Source organism: Rhipicephalus sanguineus, chromosome 10 (assembly GCF_013339695.2).
Source record: "Rhipicephalus sanguineus isolate Rsan-2018 chromosome 10, BIME_Rsan_1.4, whole genome shotgun sequence".
NCBI classification, from domain to species: domain Eukaryota; kingdom Metazoa; phylum Arthropoda; class Arachnida; order Ixodida; family Ixodidae; genus Rhipicephalus; species Rhipicephalus sanguineus.
Genome location: NC_051185.1, coordinates 8606903 through 8619288, shown reverse-complemented (window position 1 = coordinate 8619288; position 12386 = coordinate 8606903). Strand labels below are relative to the sequence as shown.

General features: G+C 47.4%; 1 protein-coding gene across 1 annotated transcript; it reads left to right on the top strand.

Annotated features, from left to right (window-relative positions):
• The first annotated feature begins 247 nt into the window (after nucleotides 1-247).
• LOC119406969 (uncharacterized) lies at nucleotides 248-11243 on the top strand. The gene is made up of 10 exons (XM_049419661.1): nucleotides 248-275; nucleotides 1954-2055; nucleotides 3497-3564; nucleotides 4771-4951; nucleotides 5398-5470; nucleotides 7166-7312; nucleotides 8086-8187; nucleotides 9209-9287; nucleotides 10468-10556; nucleotides 11081-11243. Exons 2-10 carry the CDS (start codon nucleotides 2027-2029, stop codon nucleotides 11129-11131), a joined length of 819 nt encoding a protein of 272 aa, XP_049275618.1. The 5' UTR covers nucleotides 248-275; nucleotides 1954-2026; the 3' UTR covers nucleotides 11132-11243.
• Nucleotides 11244-12386: the final 1143 nt, after the last annotated feature.

Below are 12386 nucleotides of genomic sequence, written 5' to 3'. Positions count from 1 at the left end.
TACGGTTATAACGCTTCCGTAGCGTGGTTTCAGGGAACCAATTCCCGGCCTAAACTCCATCTCTGTTTCCCACTTCTGGTCTTAAGTTCGCTTCTTCTCTTCCCTTCCGGTCTTGACCACCTCTGGTTGGCCACTTAGGGACATATATTAATCACTTCCGGCCTACAATTTACTGATATATCACGTCTTCCCTTCTGCAAGCGACACCATCATTCGGTTAACTCCTTCCTCTTCTCTCTTCATGCAGCGGGATCCGAGGCGCGCGCTGGCGGGAGGTAAGTTAATTAACTAATTAATTAAGTGATCGAAGTTAACCCCCTTAAGAAGCAAAATGAAATGTGGTACCTAGCCGAACCATGCTACCCCTATATATATCAGTATCGTCAAAGTGCACATAACTGAATAACTGAGGTTACTGTGAAGAGAGAGAGAGAGAAATAAATGAAAAGGAATAGGCAGGGAGCTTAACGTGGTAATAGTAACCGGTTTGTAGGTTGCAGTGAGACATTCAACAACAAGAAAGACATAGCAGCGGTATAGTCCTTATAGCTGTCCACATATAAGAACAAAGTACAGGGACGCAAAAAAATGCGCAGCATGCAAAAGTAAGCGCTACGAAAAGCACTGCGGCACTAACAACTGCTCGTACGGCAGGGATGACATGAACACTTCTTTCTAAAAAGAGAAAGCTTGAGCTCTGCAAGAAGCACGAATGAAGCCCTGGTGGTAATAAAAATGCTGTTAAATATGAAACAAAGCACCACAAAGACGATCTTGAATAAACCAAACACACACTGGCATGTCCTATATCCTAGGTGTAGCGACATCCCAGCTGCGAGACTATAGGGCTCTTTCAAAATCAGACACCCTTGGAACGGTGGTCGCAGTAGTGGGGGGTAAACCAACTCTTAAGGCCATGTTAATTGGCAACGAAGAGGTGCCCGAGAGAAACAACTCTTCATTTGAACCACAATCATCAATTTCGTACCACTTTGCCGAAGCGTTTATGCTAATTGTCGTTTACACTAGTTTCTACTAAATATATTAGGAATAGGACATACCTTAATAATTTAGGACATATTTTAATGTCCACGCTATCATACACAACTCTTAGCTTAAAGGGACCTTGCAATACTTTTCTGAGTTATAGTGGAATAGTCTCACTGTTAGCGCACGACGCTTCAAGAATCACATGCCGCAAAATTTTTAAAATCCATCAAATACGAGCGGAGTTACAGGGGTATGTCGCACGCTTCAAGCGTTATCGCTCTCCTCTCGTACCAACGAGCGCACTGAAAGCTACGCAGGGAGGGGGATGACAAGGGGGCGAGAAGATGCGGCCCTTCGTCAGCGCGACCTCGAGCACTTTCTTTTCTTTCTTTTTTTTCTTCGAACGCGCGGCTGACTTTCAGTGTGATCGCAAGCAAGCGCGCGGGCACGTGGCGACTTCCCGCGGCGACCACGATAACTACTGAACTCAAAGTGCTCAAATCGGCCAATGGCGTGGAACTTGAGTATATGACGCAGTGATCTTGAGTATATAGCGTCATTTGTCGAGAGAAGAGGGAGCGATACTTAGATGACTTTGAGAATTGATTGTAAAGTCCAGGCAGCGTGCTTCATTATAATGTTTGACTCGGCCAGTTCTCGAGAGCCTCGACTACCGATCAGTAGCGTTTTCTTACCATGCTCAAAAAGTGTTACATGGCCCCTTTAACTCATTCCATCCCTCTTATATATTTTTTTAATTTTTATCAGTGTTTCCGGACAACTCGCACCGGGGTTTGACAGGATGGTTTGGAAGATAGCAAGAGTGCCACTCGGTACTCGTGCCACTAATAAGTACCTATACTGTCTGCTGTTGGTACTTAAGACTGTGCATTTTATAGGACAATTTCTTTCCCCTCTCTCTCTCTCTTTCTCTTTCTCGTACTTTTCCTGTTGCCATGCCAGCGAGCGAGCTATCACGAAGCAGGAGGCCTACCTGAAAGAGCTCGAGGCTCAAATCAAAGAGAAGCAAGAGCGGATGCTGCAGGAGAAGCTGGAAGAAGCCAGGTGGGTATGGGAGGCCTGGCCGCGCATGCGTGTCAGAGCCCCGGAAGACACACATGTATATTACACCAGCACCTCCTCTATTTTCAGAAAAAAAAAATAGAGGAGGCGCTGACCACCCAACTTTGACACGATCGCCTCAGTTACAGTTTGTGAAGCATCAGAAATACGTACGAAAACCTGGAGGACGCTTAAAGGGACACTAAAAAGAAACAATGAATTGGGTTAGATTGATAAAGTGTGCTCGGAGAACTCTTGTGTAGTTTATTTCACCACCATAGGTTTATTATTAGATGAGAAAACCAAGTTCAAAGTTTCATTTTTAAATTTCGCGCCGAACTTTGTAATTCGTGACATAAAGGACTTCAAAGCGCATTTAACGTATTTTGGCGCTACTGGCTCGACGAAATTTCCACAAACTCGTTATGTCAAGTCTCTGGCCCCCTCAGAGGACAATGTACTTCGATTTAACCGATTAGGAACTACGTAGGCCCAAGCAGGCGCCGTCAAAAATATGTGACGTCACGGCAAATGGTGCGGGAATTCAAAGGTGGCGTCGCCACCTGTATTTTCTTTTTGCGCATTTTCTCGCTTATTAAGTGTCTTCGCGCGGAAAGCGTGGTGTTTTTGGTATCGTGGAAGACTACTTTACTAATGCGAGAAAAATCGTTTTGCTCTTTAGTGTCCCTTTAAGCTTCGGAACGTGGTGGCGTTATCGGGCCCCGTTGGCGTCGCCTTCTCATTCGCTTGCCGTGCTTCGCTTCTCACCTCACTCGTGCCGCGAGGGAAGGAACGTCTGTGCGCGAAACATTAGCCGTTGTAAGCTCTCCTAGGGCGCCTACCACAATACAGTTGAGAAGTACCCGCTACGCCATAACTCACCGTTTAGCGAACTAGCGAAGTGCCCACTACGCGTCCGTAAGGCAACACGCGCACTTATGCAGCTGCACCATGAGCTGCACACTTCGTTGATGCTGCGGCTGATGACGATGATAACGCGACTCCTTGCCTGACACGGCGCCCCGCCGCTGAAAGAACGCAGCTTCTGCCAGAGCCACGCAGCCACGCCCCCCATCCACCCCTCCCTCCTCCTGGAGCCGCCATTGGCCTTTCGCGCGACGGAAGACGGGCGGCGCGTTTCCTTTCCGCTTGAGAAGCGATCGTCGCCTGCTCTCGCATGCCTTCACTCGCACATAGAACATACCACACGCGGGGCAATGTTATCGCCCTTGTACTTTATACGGAACCTCACGACGACGGCAGAAATGCGCCTGGAGTGTCCATATAATTGCTATCGCAATAATATGGAGACGGTACGTTACAACAATTCCTTTTCTAACCACTTAGCCTGTAGAACGTGGCTTTGCACGAAATCGGCGCCCCTCCACTCCCTATCTACCCAGTAATATAAGACATTGGAACGAGAAAATGTTTCCTCTTTCAGGCTTGACCGGAAATGCATAGAGGAGTACCAGGACCCTTGGGGCAGGGACTTGGCGACAGCGTTTGCAGGTTAGAAGGCATAAATTCATTCTACTAAGTTTTTCTTGTTTTTTTTTTTTTCGTGCACGTTTTCCATCAGATATCAACAGCACATTCTAGCCTCCGCTATAACGTAGCCATAAACGCTCCAGAGACATGATAGATGTTCGGGGGAAGATGGAATCTTGAAGCGATGAAAAGTTGGCTACGGCGACGCCCCGTTTTACGCGGCTTTTTCTTGCAGACAACAGAAGTACAAAGCTTGAAGGAAAGATCCTGGGACGCGTTCGTACAGTGAAACAGGCGCTCAGTAAGCTGCTCAACGGGACAACGTAAAGGTCGATAATCCAGCGGACTAATGCGTCATTAGTTGCAGGCAAAATACCTTATGCACGTCTATGCAACTTTGACAATCAGTAGATTGTTGTTTTGATCGACCAAATGCGGCACGAATAACCAAGACATTTACCTCAGAGCGCGACACAGGATAATGGGGTTTTCGGTGAGTGGTCGGCGATGTGATTGCTTCCACAGCCTGGCAACTAACGTGCCCTTCTATACTGTACTAATGTCATATTCCAAATTGATAAGGTGACTCAGTGACCACGATGTTCAGGCACGGAGTTCTATATCACAGGTTCAAGCATTCCAACAATGGCGGACTACACAAGCGCTCGTGTACCGAGCATTGAATGCATTTAAGTCTGAAGTGGTCCAAATTAATACGGAGCCCTTAACTATCCAGACATGCCCCTTGAGATTGATCCAGTTAGGCATTTCAAACTATAGTTTATTTATTTACAATACTGCAAGCCCCGAGGTAAGGGTCGTAGCAGGGTGGCATTGACGTCAGTACATACCGAAGCAGCCTACAGCATATATAAGGCATGTATAACAAGTACAGCATATATATATATATATATATATATATATATATGTGTGTGTGTGTGTGTGTGTGTGTGTGTGTGTGTGTGTGTGTGTGTGTGTGTGTGTGTGTGTGTGTGTGTGTGTGTGTGTGTGTGTGTGTGTGTGTGTGTAATAATCATAGCCTACATAGGGCAGCGCACATCGGGTGAAATGACGGCACGAAAAAAAAACGCACACAAGCGCTCGTTTGCGCTGCCTTATGATATCACGATCAACCAACTAGCCCACCAGTACATTTTAAGCAAGTCTATTACATTCTATTTCTAATGGACAGTTATGGCCAATTTGTGTATCGATTGTGATGACCAGGAGGCAAGCGCCCGCGGTTCCTAGGGGACCTGGTGCAACCGATACTGACGTCCAGCGACATCATGCCTTCCAAGGCTCGCTCCGAGTCCAACCTGTTCGGCGACCCGCGGAGGCAGCGAGAAGTGGCCATGCTGGTGCCCAACCTGCACCTGCTGCTCGCACGCAGGGGTGAAGGAGTGCTGTGAGTGAGCATTTGGTACATCTATAGATCAGGCGTCTCAAACTTTGATCAGCCAGCGGGCCACAGACACGAAATTCAGTCCCTCAAGTGCCGGGACAGTGAAGAAGGTAGAAGTAGGGGGGGGGGGGGTAGTTTGTAGAATATGTCAGCGTCTGCCTATTGCCGTATCGTAGTACCGCTAGCTAGTTATTTTAGCACAGACTCGCGTAGAGAGAGAGGCAAAGGAAAGGCAGGGAGGTTAACCCGGTTGCGCCCGGTTTGCTACCCTACACGGGGGGAGGGGAAGAAAAGCAGAGAAAAGGGAAGAAGGAAAGAGAGGACAACTAATACGCTAGGATGCATAGCAGCGTTCACCGCTCGTAGCCAGAAGGTTCCAAACTGCGAACTGTCACAGAGTACCGTTGGACTTCGACTGTCCATGATGGGCATCGTCTTTTGTCATGCAGTTTCAAACCCAGCAGAAAGCTCGTCCGCAACGTCCTGCCCCCTAGCCTGTACCGCAAAGAACTCCAAAAACAGGTAAGGTGTTTTAGTCGTCCGTACCTCAAATGTTTTGACCGCTTACCTCATCTTAGTACATTTCTGAGCCTGTAGCAAAATCACATTATTAAGGCTAATCCTTAGATGCCTCCAAACGCGAAAATCGGTCGTCGGCGTCGCCGTCAACACAAGTGATGCAAAAAATAATCATCACGTGATGGCGTCATCATATGACGTGGCAAATCGCCAAAATTTGTGAAGTCAGCATGACGTGGCATAACGTGGCGTCACATGATGACGTCATCGCATGACATCGTCGCTTGGTCAAAAGTGGGCCGATCACGGAGGCAGCACAATATCACGTTAAGCGCACAAAGCTTTCGGAGAGGAGCGGGGAGGATCAATACGTCGACTGAGAAGAAATGGAAGATGATGTCTTTCGACTTCGAGTCGTCTTAGGCGAACGCGTAAGAGATCCTGTGAGCTTTTTTTGTTTGTTTGTTTAACTATACCAGGAGCCATTAAACGTGTTTTCACCGAAAAGTGCGTTTCCGACACTTCCACAAAGTTGGCAATACCAGCTTTTACGAAATTCAAATCGTAGGGCAAGTTCATAACGTAAGCATCAACGTAGCGAAGATAACCCACGTGCAGCGAACTCCTCGCGCTTGTGCGCATCGCAGAGCAACGGTGTGTGCAAGGACAAACATTTTCGCGCTGTTTGGACGGTGTTTAGTCGAGTAGCCCACTTACACACACACACAAGAAGCGTCTGGCAGTGGCCTTTGAAGTAGGTGCTATCCGTTCGTTGTGGGCGCTCTCGAAACGCCGCAGTCTGGTCACGGACAAAGGCCCGATTAGAAGGGTCATCTTTTCCGTCCCCTCATTAATTCAGCACACGTTACCGGCGACCGGCTGGTTCAGAGGCACTGTGGTAATAATTGGATTTGTTATTTTTTATTTTTTATTTTATTGCGGGAAAATGCATTGTCCTCATTAGGGACAGCGAGTGTGAACATTCGCCGTGTTATAGATTGATGGCGACCATCAATCTGTTTCGCCAAAGGGACGCGGAACCTTGACAGAAAAACTCACATGATCCCTTGTTCATTCGCCTAAGACGGCTCAAAGGCGAAACTATACGACGTGACTATTTTACCGTGCACTTTGTGTCGACGTCCAAAGTTCCCTAATTATACGTATACCAGCGCACACCGGGTGAAAGGACAACACGAAATAAAATGACATACACAAGCTCTTTTTGTTTCGTGTTGTCCTTTCACCCGGTGTGTGCTGCCATACGCTGTAATGATCAACCAAATGGCCCACCAGTACTCCAACAACTTGCGTTCCGCTTGGAACGCAACTTGGAGCGCCCTTCTGCAGCTCCGCCACAATGTCCAAAACGATCAGTATATCACAAGTGCGTGGAGTGAGTGAGACGTTGGCACGTGTTCTGGGCAAGTACGACGCACAGAGGGGATGGAAAGAAACCGTTGAGGGCTTGGTCCTGTCTGCTGTCCTGTGGTGTCGTTTTGCGCTAAAAAAGCACTGTGGATTAACACCAACTAGCCCGCCAACGCAATGTGTTGAGCTATAAGCAAATGTTCGTTTCTGCACGTCGTGTGGCGCAATGGAGACGTCAGCACACTTGAACGTCGTAGTATAAGCGCGCCCACGTTCTGCTAGAGACGGTGTCGAGCAAATTACTCCCCTTGGCTAAACCTGAAGCAGATCGAGGAGAAGCAGCAGCGACTGGACGAGCAACGCCGGCGTGACCAGGAGGAAGAGGAGAAGCTCGAGAGGAGAGTCCAGCAGCAGCAGGCCAAGATGTACCAGGAGTACCAGGAAGAGAGGAAGAGGCACAAGGCCAAGGACCAGGTAACTGTTTGCTTCCACGCCATTGTCGCTTATACGCGTGAGTGGAACCAGGTGCGACCTGTCCAAAGTCATCTATATACTAATGTTAACGGCAACCGAGGTAATAGTATAGCTCTGTGCGGACATATAATCGTAAATTCATGCAGATGCGTTCAAGTGGGCTCGATTCAAGGAGTCACCAAGATTGCTATAAATAACACTAAACACCACCGATAGTATAGCCTAGCTTCATGCGGCCAGGTCTAGTACAGATATACCAAGTTGCAGTACAGGGGTGCTATTCTGGACGTTGTCAAATTCCGCCATTGGTCAACCCTGATTGGCCCAGGGCGCCGCTACGTACTCTCTGATTGGCTTGAAATGTCACCATTACGAAATGACAATAAGACGGAATTTCGCATGTCGAGAACAGAACCCCAGGAAGAGGCGCAGAGCCTTGAACCGGGAGGTTTGTGCTGTTTCTTCAAACGAGGCTTTATACTATATATGTGTCTATACGAACGAGCGATACTGTGTGCGTATATGTAATCTATGTTGCAATCTAGATTCTGTAGATAAGCGAACTTGAGCCCTTATACACTTATCTGCTATGATATCTCTGTAAGATGCAGCCAGGTTCCCGTCAAGATACACTTATTTTCTTTATATCTTTCTAGTCTGATCTTCGTCGTAACTTAGTTGCAGAGTAAATTCAGTACATTGCAGTTCAATTAGCTATACGGGGACTGGTCAGTCAGAAACGTAACCGCTTTTAATTGGGCGCAATGGCACAGGTCGCCCGACGTCCGGAGCAGGCTACGAAGGGTCAGCAGGACAAGGAGAGAATGATGATCGAGACGAAGAGGTCGGTTCCTCATGCCAAGCCACAGAAGTCGGTAAGTGTAAAGGACACATGCCGAGTGCAACCAGCTTTTTCAGCGGCTAAACGTGATATCTGATCGGGATATGTGCACAAGTGTCATTAGGTGGGCTAACTGGTTCGCGAGCGCTATGGCTGTATACAGCGCAAAATACGTTGTATCCTGTGTGCTTCACTGTCCCATATTTTGGGTTGTTCTGCCATAATGAGATATGTGATTCGTGCGCCAAAAGCCACCGGTCTCCGGTCTGAGAAGATAAGAAAAGAAAAAATAAGATAAAAGTGACTTACATTATAGACAGTCGTGACACCGTTACCAAAACGATTCGATTCAGAGACATGCCTTGTTCGACCATTTCTCATATCTCCAGTTATTAACATAGGCGTGCGCAGGGCTCCCCATTAGGGGGGGGGGGGCAACACCCCCACCCCCGCCCCCGATGGTGGAGTTCAATAGACAAGATGTTTCACAATGGATGGCAAGATGAAAATGAAGCGATGAAGTGCTTCTCACAATGGCCTGCCATTGGTCCCTGGCTTTCTGGGAGTAAAGATGGGAAGCAAACAGTTCTTGGAATGTAACACCAGGGACCTTCGGCCGCCATTATTGTCAAAATCCTGCGTGGCCACAACTCTGCGCTTTAAACAACGACGGGGAAGGTCTGACCGGGTTAAAGTATGGGGCAGACTTTGCACCCCCCACCCCCAACCTGATTATGGCGGTCGCTCCCTTCCCTGCTCCCTCCCCGTGCGCACGCCTATGGTTATTAATGTTGCACTGCGACTTTTACACAAGGGCTAAATAAACAGCTGAGCGTCCCAGAACAAACCACATTGGTGTATACATATACAAACGTATGTATACGTATACCCAGCATGTAGCGTACTTCAGTGAACTCACTATATACTGTATAGCGAACAGTTGACGTATTGTGAAAAAAAAAAATACGAACAGCCATTACCGCGGCATGTGGCGTCAAATCAAAGCACGAAACTTGTAGTACAATTAAAGTTTGATAAGCTTGTCCCGCTTTCAGGTGACCCGTCCTCCGGAAGACAGTCGAAAGATTAAGAGTGACGCCGCCCCTGACTTCCGGCCTCCCCGGCGGAGAAGCGGTAAGCACTGAAAAGCTGAAGTAAAAAGGGGAATAGATCTTCCAATGGAGTAGAGAATCAAGAGATCGGCGCGACCCAAGTATCTATATGTCTACTGTTCCGCAATATTCAGCGAGGGTTGCGTTTGTGAGAGATCCAGTTGTACAAATGACTATTTCAGTTAAATCCTTAATGAAAACTCTGTGCAAAAAACATGAGGGCCAGAAGGAAACACTTAAAACATACAGGCGCAATCTGTTGTGCCTGTCTGTTGTGTTTCCTTCTAGTCCTCGTGTTTTTTGCGCAGAGTCTTCATTAAGTATGTTACACCAACTGACCCGCATCAAACTCCGTCTTTTCAAGTTCAAATTAAACAAATAAGGTTACACACATAGCCTTCTGTTCCTGAAATTGTGTGATGCACCCACCTTCCGGAAAACCGCACTTATTGGTGCAGGTTATCCTAAATCCGCCTTTGAGAAAGAAATGCCGCTGCCTTCTGACGCTGCGCCAGACTACAGAGTCTAAGTGAAATAAGTGTTAGTGTCGTCCGTAACTGTTGAACATATACCGTATTTCACCATGTAAGGCAACGCCGTGGTGCGTTTAACCTATAAAAAATGTGCACATTTCGTTCGGAATCTCATCGGCGCATCGTATCTCACCTCTTTGTATACCATGCGCTATCACCTCTCCGCAGATGGCACTATTATAGCAGGCCAGAAACACGTCAGTCAAGCAAACGTCTTCCTCTTTTGAAAAGAAAATTTATTCCTGCCACCTACTCTCTATAATGAGGTATATGGTAATCATAATTTCTGACTTAATTTACCGTCTCTCGCATACTAGAAGCACTAGCTAAGGTTGGCTAACTGTTGGCTATATCGTGTATGATACTGGCAACTGCTCTCTGCTGATGGATATACATATATTTAATCGAATCCTTCCTGTTTGTGCAGCACAGTTGCTTGCTTCCGCAGAGCATTACAAGAGAGCACAGCAACGCTCGAATACAGGATCGGCTATAAGAGAGTGGTTTACGCCACAAGAAAATGCTGACAGAAAATTCTGCGTAGACATATGCTAGGAAAAGGTTTTTTTGAACTCTAAGAACATGCCAGAGGTACGCTGATCAAGCAGCTATATACATAAACATCACAAGCAGCATTCACAATGGAGTCCTCTTATCTCGACCACGCAGAATCGCGTGACAGACTGGCCAACAACGTTGAGATCCTCCGGCGACAGCTGGCAACGGAACAGCAGATCAACAGGATACAACAGATGCAGGTCGGTTAGTGCTGGTTACTCTAGTTGTTGGTGCTATAATGCATAGGCATGCGCACGGGGGGAATGGCGCGGGGCGGGGGGGGGGGTTGAGCTAGAGTCACTGGAAGAATTTTCCAGTCACTCTAGTCAATGGCGGTAAATCGGGCTAGTTGGTTGCTCATGACCGTAAAATAGCAGCGCAAAAGACGACGGACGAACACATAGAGACAAACGAGCGCTGACTCGGGAGACTTTTCTGTTTGATGTGGTACGAAAGCATGCGAGAACGACACACAGCCACCGCAATGAGCGATACTGTTCGAGAAGGGTCAAAGGAACATAGTTGCAAGAGCCCGCAAAACTAGAGATGAACTTCACAATGGCGGTAAATCGGGCTAGTTGGTTTACGATCATGAGCAACCAACTAGCCCGATTTACCGCCATTGTGAAGTTCATCTCCAGTTTCATCTCTAGTTCATCTCTAGTTCATCTCTCTGTAGACCAATAGTTCATCGACTCGTGTGGTGCACGCTGCTCTTTCGCAGAGGAACTACGTTGTCACCGAGGCTGGTCGCTGCGAGGACTCGGACTGCTGAGTGGACCCGCTGATTTTAAGCATTCTACTGCAGAGGCGAAAGCTGATCCCGTAGAAACTTCGTGCCGTTGTTTCAAGTTGCCATCAATAAATACGCTTCACAGATCTGTTAACTCCGATTTCACTCTCTTGTCACCCACGCAGAAACAAATTCACGCTGCAATACGTGGATAAGGCGAACCTTATTTTTTTACTCACTTTATGATATCATAGCGACAATCTTCACGTGATCAGTAGGAATGAGAAAGGCAAAACACTGGCGTTAGCACTATCGAATTCTCACGCAAGTTCATATTCATTGCAACATTTGACATATGACTTTACGGGCCAATACTTCTCGAGAAAAACGGTAAGTGTAACGCCCCAAATACCCCTGTGAGTTACACTCTAAAAACGGTTACACCCTATAGGGCGTCTGCTTGTCACCCAACCATAATTGTCAGGTCAGAGTACCAGAGTGGCATAGCACTCTCAATATGAAAGTGGCGAGCGCCGAGGTTTCAGGAAAGAAAACGCAAGCAAGCCAGATGACGACTGTTGTTGTGGGGCAAAGAGACTCCTCATAGGACGCAAGCTGTTCTTATAGTGCACAGTCTGAAAACACTTCCAACAAATAGACTCCAAAAGGCTCACTGTTTTTAGAGTATATATATACTCTAAAACACCTCCAACAAAAATACTCCCCTAAGGATGTAAGGTATTTTAGAGTGTACATTCCAAAGGCTATTTGCACCTTTTGGGGAGTCTTTTCGTTCCACAGCACTCTAAACAGTTGCACCCTTCAGAAGATAGAACAGGAGGCCATCTTTTCGAGAAATGGCATCCACAACACCGAGCGCCAGCCCGGGGCACCTCGATATATTTCCTCTATAGATGGCTTGCACGTGACGTCATGGACGCAGTTTCTGAATGTACCGGCACTCCACGATGGCGGCTTGGACGACAATCAGAATGCGGTTACCCGCTTCAATGTGATAAAGACAAGGCAGGAACGCCTCAGTGCGTTAATAAAGAATGGACCTGTATGTGATGCTTTGATAACATTGATGTGACATCGCACACATCGCGTACCCCATGCTGGTGCTCCAACACGGCGGTTTCAGTGACGTCAGTGCGAGCCATATATTAGAACAACAGGTGGGTGTGTACCCGCCACCTACGAGGCCTTGACTATACCAACCCGGTCGACCACCTGACTTAACGTGTTGGACGCACGGGCCTTTGCATCGACCGCTCCTGGCCTTTATCCACGAAAC

Bases quoted from the DNA above. Each gene is read 5' to 3' on its own strand.
- LOC119406969 (XM_049419661.1), top strand. From the start codon at position 2,027: ATGCTGCAGGAGAAGCTGGAAGAAGCCAG. The intron at 2,056-3,496 runs GTGGGTATGGGA...TTCCTCTTTCAG, and splicing joins GAGAAGCTGGAAGAAGCCAG to GCTTGACCGGAAATGCATAG. The intron at 7,313-8,085 runs GTAACTGTTTGC...GCAATGGCACAG, and splicing joins GGCACAAGGCCAAGGACCAG to GTCGCCCGACGTCCGGAGCA.